This window comes from Astatotilapia calliptera, chromosome 10 (genome assembly GCF_900246225.1).
Source record: "Astatotilapia calliptera chromosome 10, fAstCal1.2, whole genome shotgun sequence".
Lineage (NCBI taxonomy): Eukaryota > Metazoa > Chordata > Actinopteri > Cichliformes > Cichlidae > Astatotilapia > Astatotilapia calliptera.
The window spans coordinates 13,192,443-13,200,479 of NC_039311.1; the positions used below are offsets into that span (position 1 = coordinate 13,192,443).

At 36.9% G+C, this 8,037-nt stretch overlaps 1 protein-coding gene across 4 annotated transcripts in view; it reads right to left on the reverse strand.

Moving 5' to 3' along the window:
- Positions 1-6,562, reverse strand: part of klhl13 (kelch-like family member 13) — a 43,672-nt gene extending 37,110 nt beyond the window's left edge. Inside the window, exons 1-2 of one of the 4 annotated variants that reach the window (XM_026182834.1) lie at positions 6,456-6,561; positions 4,964-5,036 (exon numbers count right to left, since the gene is read on the reverse strand). In XM_026182834.1, the coding sequence (XP_026038619.1) occupies positions 4,964-5,016 (53 nt within the window). In that variant the 5' untranslated portion in view covers positions 5,017-5,036; positions 6,456-6,561. Of the gene's footprint in view, positions 1-4,963; positions 5,037-6,455 lie in introns of all 4 variants that reach the window. The other 3 variants (XM_026182835.1, XM_026182836.1, XM_026182837.1) reach the window with 3 other exon arrangements.
- Between the last annotated feature and the right edge of the window lie 1,475 nt (positions 6,563-8,037).

An 8,037-nucleotide genomic window follows, 5' to 3' on the forward strand; every position in this document is an offset into this window, starting at 1 on the left:
AAACACACACAAATATTTTAAATAGCTACACACATTATATGTGCACATTATGTCCACAAGTGGTCAAACAATAGAACTAACCTGAACAGGTACATGTACTTCAACATAAACATGCCATTTACAAGCCCTACATTACCACATATTACAAAAAATATATATATATAAATAAATAATAATTTGCTTCTATTATAAAGAATGGACATTCGACACCCTTTGCGAGGTCTGCTGTGGCAAAACATGGAAGATTAATCGTTTGCTCAACATGCAAATGGGAAATAATCAAACCAGCAGGGGGCTTAGGTCCACGAAGCTTTGATCATCATCCTGTTCTCTATTCAGTATCTAGCCAGTTAAGGCTCCACGATTTGATGTCTGCTGACAAAAATCTATTTTACCAAACAGGAGTCAGAATGTAAATCATTATCTGGAGCCAAGATGGGGTTTCATCTTTCTACCATTATTATCATACGACTGTTTTAGAAATTATTCCAGGCGTAAGCTTATCCCCTACGGAGCCGGAGCAATCTGAAAATTTTGTATTTAACAGCTGTGGTTCAGACAAAAAAAAAAAAAAAAAAAAAAAAAAAAAACAGCCCTCAAGTTTTTTCATGTATTTTTTTTATCGTACTGTTATTGCCTGTCTTAGTTTTTGGTTTTTTTTGGTTTTTTAAATGGTACACATAATAACAAACTAAAAGATTTTTTGGGGGGGAAAGTAGTTTTAAAAAGTTGAAAAAAAGACATAAAATGACTTAACACCTGCTCACCCTCAGCTGTTCAGCTGATATTTTTGTCCACTTCAGCTACATTCACCTGCTCCCTAATTCAAAAGGGTCACCACAGCAGGTAGCTTTCTGACACAACCCCAAAGGGATACACATCTGCCCCTGGGATTTAACTGGATATGTTTTACTTGGTAGGTGAATTTGTAAACCACTCCACCATGGAGCCACATTTACTTGGCCACTTATGTTCCCTGCTTGTGGCAAACTAACAGTGAAAATGTACACCTGTATTTTCATCTACACCATAGTTACTGGGTAACCGCACACCCTTGTCTCCCCCTGGAAATGTAACTACATGACTGTGATTGACCTCATCAGTATAATCCTTTCTTCTTATTTCTTCCAACTCCTGTTTCTGCCCTTATTTTTTTTTTTTTTTTTTTTTGAATGGACTAGATCAACTTAAACAGAAACTTGATTGCAAACCAGTGTTTTGGAGGCAAAGCTGCAGTACAACAGAGACACAACAGCACAAGCATAAATTTTGGCAACGTCACCAGCCCTGTGCGTGGACTACAAAATAGGCTCTCCACAGATTCGACTCGCACAAGTCATAATTAGTCTTAAATCCTTCACCACTCTCTGCGTATCTGAGGTCTGAGTGAGACGTCCACCTAAGATGCTACCTTTGCCATATATGAATATGGAGAATTCAAAACACTTAGCATTACATTTTGTGATTCTTCTAACTTTTTATTTGCCAGAGACTGCGAAAAGCACCGAGAGCCAACCAGAGGCCAATTCCAAAACAGTGTTTTTGTGTGTTAATTAAACTGCAAATCGGTTATATCAGATAGACTTCTTGGATCATTGCAAAAAAAAAAAAATATTAAAACGTAATATGTCTATGTATGTAATATCTACTTCTTTAAAAATACAACAGTAGCAGCATTTCAAAATAAATCTTTCTTCTCTGTGTTATTTTTGTCTAACCTCAACTCACCATCAGACTGCTGCAGTTTCAAGTGGCCAAGAGTGCACTGTACCGCTATTACAGGAAAGGCTTCATGTGAAGTGTTCAAGCATAAATTCTTTCTGGTGGCTGATTTTGTGACAAAGTCCCTCTCAGAAAAGATGAATATTTGTCCACTTAATCTGTTCTTGTGTCAAATTTCAGCTACGCTGCATGTGTGTGCAAGCACCCCCTCTGTAGTGGATATTCCTGCATATGACATACAAACCCAGCACTAGCCAAACAATAACATCTTTAAATAGTCTTCTCTCCTCTTGCATTCTGAAATACATATAACGGTCATGACCCTTTTCCCCCTCTCTTCTTCTCCTCAACTGGCGGTGCCATCTGTATTACAACCCCCATCATCACACCTTACGCTGTAACTGGCAGAATGACCTTGCGTCTTAACCAAGGGCAGCAGTCATCGTGCCGCTTCTGTCAAAGCCTGAAGGCTCAGTGCTACACCCATTATTCACAGTCCTATTCTATCACTCTCCTCCAACAACTGCAAACCCCCACATAATAGAGCTGTCCATGTCAAATGGCAGCAATACAATAATTCCACACCAGTGTAAAGATTTTATTTTACATGAATGAACTGTGAACAGCAAGGTTTCTATGCTAAATACAATTTGATTATTATCCAAAAGCAATTAACCATAGGAGAAGTGAAGTCATGGTGTTTTTAAGCTTCTTTCATTTATTAAACAGGCTTTTCTAAATGTGTTACTGATAGCTTATGCTGTGGAGAGACAGTCAGCAGTCCGCCTTAACTTTACACTCACAACTGTGTTCTCCAACTGCCCATCCATTTGGTGGTGTGTCTCATCCACCTCCACACAGTCTCAGTTCTGTTCTCGAGCGCCTTTTACAGACCATAGCTGTCCAAAGGGAGTTTAACCTACTCAAATTTAACTAAATTTTAATCAAAGAAGTCACGGTTGAGAAACTGGCTGTCTGAACTGGCAGGATTAAAAAAATAAACAACCTCAAATAAATATGAGGAATTAAATTAATCTAATTCCAGCTAAAAGTAACACCAAGGCTGCAGCCAAAGCCAAGGAGGAAGGCTGGGGAAAAATGTCTGCTGTGTAAATTAATAGGCATCAGCATCACCGCCCCATTATTAAAGCAAAGCATATCTGATTAGAACTATAATTATGTGTTCCATTTAAATTTTGTGTTGCTTAGATGCAATCTTATGGCATGTACGACTACTTCACCCTTTTCTTTCAGGTGCGACCCTGCCAATGTTAAACAGTCTCGAAAGCAATTAAAGATCAAATATAAGCATGCTTACAAATCTTTCACAATCTCAACAAGTATTCAAAGCTTCTTCAGTGCTAAACGAAGGCCTTAGGAACAATAAAATACATCTGAAATTGTTTGCTACAGGCTAGAATAAAAAACAACGAGGCAAAGGAAAATGTTCCCTCTCCAGAGAATCAATATTGTCATTGATGTTTTGGAAAGACAAAGGGTTTAGATGCTCTATTAAAAAGACTAGATGCTCTCTATCTACACATCAAAATGTTTTTTGGTAAAAGTGGTTGACCAGTTAATCAGGCCTTTAAATGCAAACATCTGTTACCTGGAAAATAAGCAGCTCTGAAGCTTTTTAGAGATAGAACTGAAATTACCATGACTCAGTTGGCTCACTTAAACTTTGTTTTTGTAGCATGCATTATTCAGGAAGTTAAAATTACTCCCTATTTTGCCTGGATAAGTTACTTTTATCGATAGTGAAATGCTGGTGCTAAGACACCAAAGATGATCAATTTTCAAGTTCAATAAAAGTGGTCACTACCTTAATAATACTTAGGTTGTATTATTGTAGGGTCTTTAACTTGCAATATAAAGCGCCTGATGTTATGATTTGGCGCTATATAAAAAAAAATTTCATTGACTTTAACTGAAATTGAGTTGAATTGAATCAGATCAGGCAGAGCATCCAGCCTAAAATGTGTGCCAAATCAAACATGTGGTGTGGTGAACCCTCGGGAAATAAGGGACCAGCTGAAAGTACCTTCTTCTTCTATACCTGCTATGAAATTGTTGTCTTCTATCAGTGATCTCAACAGAAACGTGCACATCTTAATTCTATTAGTACCACATCAAAGAGCTGTAGCAGTTATGAAACCGAGAGTGAAACCGCAACACAAATACCAACAGTTTTGGTGCACAGTTTGACTTCCTTATCTCTTCATCTATCGCTTTTGCTTAAAATGAAAGTTATAAGCTACAAAGGCAAAAGATGAACAGTAAATCTACAAAAAGCTCCGACTTCTTATATAAATCTCTTTAACACCTATCCATTCAAATCAGTAGGTATTGTGCCGTCTTAATCCAACAACAGTGGAAGAAGCTAAAATGAGGACAAAAGACTAATTCTGTCATCTCTGCATGCATGAGTGTCACTATTGATTTTAAAAATAGTTATGCCCGTCTCTAACTTTAAGTCCCGCCAGGAACCGAAAACAGAGGGCACCATCCACCACAGTTATACCCAGTGTTGGTCCATATTAGGTCACATCAAGTTGAGTCAAATGACTCAGCTTGATGAGTCATTTGACTCAACTTGATGGGGGTAAAAAACAAAAACCAAAAACAAAGACAAAACAAAACAAAGAAACTGCTTGTTTTCAATTATTACCAAGTCCAGTTATAAATACCATTAAAATCCAATTTGAGTATATATAGAAAAGTATGAAATAACTATGAGTATGTGAAAATACTGCTTGTTTAGTGAGAAATAAGCCACTATTACACACAGGCTACTCAGGCAAGATGTAAAAGGTAAAGTACTGGAGAACAAAATAATATATTAGAGTCACTGGAGAGGCTCAGGGGTTTTAGCAGTATTTTTCAGTCCTGGCCTATGTATACTAATGCATTAATACTTTAATTCCTTAACATGTAATAAATACTACTTAATTAACACCAGGTAGAAGCCATTCCTATCCAGAATTTAAACCAACCATTACCTACAGTTTAAAAATGGCCCACCATCAATTCTCTATTGGAAGATGCTTTTTTTTAAAAACGACTAATTTTGGCTGGTTACATTTAATATTATTCTAAGAGAAGGAAAAGAAAATCTTAAACATTGCTTACACCGTATGTTAAACATTCCTTAATTTTTGGTAAGTTTTGTGAGCAAAATATAAAATTCATAGGCATATTAATAAAAACAAAAATGCAAGATGAGGCCGCATTACCATACCTATCGTGCAGTCCGACGGGCATCGTCTCCCCTCTGTGTATAGGGTGCTCCATACCCTCGCCAAAAACCACACCTCAAAAGCAAAATATTTGTGTTAAAACCCTTCTCCAAGAAGCACACACATTATGGCATTTTCTGGAGTTCAGAAAATGCCATAATACTTTTTTTAATTAGGTGATTTTTAATTCAGCACTTTTAGGAAAGTTTTGACAGTATTAACAGCATTTTTAAACTGAACTTACGTTATCATGTTTTAAAGTTTGCACACTTTAACGAGCCAGTTTAAGAAAGCTTCTCCAGCAAGGCATTGATCTTTTCTTAATCCACTTTACCCCATGTCAGCTGACACAAACATTCAGTTACATGGCAATGCACCATCTGAACGCTTATTCTCCTCAACTGAGATGTACCACACACACACAAATCCCTCATATAGTTTCACCTTAGACGATATTAAACTTACATTAACATCTTAAATAATTGGTAGTAACAAAGTGCGTGTGCATGCATGTTACTTTGTAGCTGAAAGCTGAAATAGATTGACAGAAGGGTGAATGGGTGTTTCTTTGACCCCATCCGCTGCTAAAATGTTACAGTTACATCACAACTTGTTGCTTTACACTGAACTAGGCTAATTAATGCTAAATATAGCTCCAGTCTATGTTACTTGAGAGAACAATCTTCGTGCTCGTTTAAAATACAGCAGCATCACCTTTAAAATAAGAAAAGATGAGCAAACTGTCATCGCGATTGTTTCAAAAGCTTAGCTCAAAAGTTTTTGATATTTGAGAAGTTTTCCTAAAACTTTGATTCCCTCTGTTTAAGAATTAATTTAGTGACAGGGTTTAATTTGGGACGAACGTTTGTCACCACAAAGTGCCGAGCTGTCGGAGAGACGTGTGGAGAAGGTGAGGTTAGTCCTTTTAAAGCTCAAGGTTTGATATCGTGATGTATGGGAGAGAAACTAAAACTGACTTTGTTCCTAGCAAAGGCTTCAGGCTCCTATCTTTAAACACGTCTGTCTCCATTAGCCGGACTGCGACAGCTGTTCAGACTTAACAGACAAGGCAACCAAATGGGAGCTTTGCTCATTTTCTGGCCATGTTTGACTCCATACTGTCGGTACACCTCCGGTGGGAACAGGCTAATGCTAACTAGCTAGGCTAACCCTATCGTTAACATTTGCTAGCTTAAAATAACATCAAATCACGACAGTCGACTTTGTGGTTGTCGCGTAAGTTTCTCTTAAGCAATCTTCCCATAGCGACATTAGCTTAACCAGTGACGGCGCAAAGGACTGTGGTCCTAATATAAGTTAGTTGGTTTAGTTATTAGTTGGTCTGGTTGGTTGGTTGATCTACCACCACCAACAGATGCCTATGGCTAACTGACAACCCGGTATGTGTTGAGCTTAATATACTAAGTATAACATATTCATTAATGTAGGCAGTTTAACTATACTCTGCAAAGTTTTATAAAGCATATTCCATACCTTCCACAACGATATAGCGTTACCTTGCGTCCTTGTTTTCCTTCCAAGCCCTCAAATCCACTTATACCCCTGAAGCCTCCTTCCTAGTTTTATCCAATGCAGTTGTAGCTTACTAGGAAAGCCGGAGTATCCACACTTTCCATTGGCGGAAGAGTATGGCAATCTTCTCTCATTGGCTTAAAACTTCCGTTACTAAATAATGGTTTTAAGACAGCTTTTTTTATTTGAAGCACCTGGACACTGAAATGCCTGGATAATACTTTGTGAGGTGAACCATAGCCTTCCATTTAAAAACATTCGTGAGCTATATTCATAATGAAAAGTATCACATGTTGGAAATTAGTGAGACAGGGACGCACATAAAGTATGATAATTAGGTTGGTTATTTATTTATTTATTTAGTTTACAAAAGCAGAAGTCTGAATTTGGAGTTTGAATATTGTGGTAAATCAAGTGGAAATTTCAAGATGAGCTAATGTGAGAGGCTAATGTTGTTGAAATATGGAAGTGATTTGTTTTTTCACAGGTACAGCAGAGATCGGTGTTCCTGCTGCCCAATGACATTCCAGCTCAAACAGCAAAAATTAAAAGGACTCTGACAAATAAATAAGACAACACATACCTCATTTATCCCAAAGGTCAGGAATTTCTTTTTTTACACCATGTAAAGTTAACTAGAAAAAAACAAATAAATATGTTAAATAAAATTAAATAAAATATAACAACAATACATAAAAAATATTTTTAATTAGTTTTTACTATTGAAAAAAGTAAAAGATGGATCAATTCTGCAATGAAAATGACCAAATAGACAAACAATAGCCACATTTGTTCACAGTATGTAAATCATTTTAAAAGACATAAATGCATTTTTGAATGACAGGCTACCTGTAAAATATGTTTGGTTTTTTTGTACTTTTTTTAAAGTACAAAAAAACTTTGAGTCTTTGATGAGTCTTGTGACTTTGTCTTGTGACTCAGAGATCCTCTTCTGCATGCCTTGGTTGTAATGGGTGGTTATTTGAGTTAACAGCTACAGTCTACAATGACAAAATGTGTAAAAATAATGTATGCATTCATTAAAATGCACTCAGATTCTCCAATAATCACCTTTCTGCAACCTCCACCTTTTCATACTCTTGAATAATCCATTAGATTGTAGTCTTATTATCAATCAGCTGATGCATTGATCTGGAACAAAGAGCGCTTTGATTGCAAATGAAAACACTTCAGCCTGTGGTGATTTTTCCGTACCTCATTCACTGTGCCTGTCGCAGCATGTGAGAAAGAATGAGCGGGGCATAGAGCGGCTAACATATGAGCGTGTAACTTAAATGAGTTTTTCAATGGATTTATTAAGCACTACAATTTAATTACACTTTCTAGTATACTTAACAATACCCCTGCACTAATTACTGATCAGTAACCATGTATAGAGTGGGGGAAATGATTGTTTGAGAAATGCTGAGTATGATCAAAAGAGCACCATTCCTACATTCAAGCACAGAGGTGAAAACATTATGCTTTTGGTTATTTTTCTGCTAAAGGTACAGGACGACTTCACCACATTGAGGGACCAATG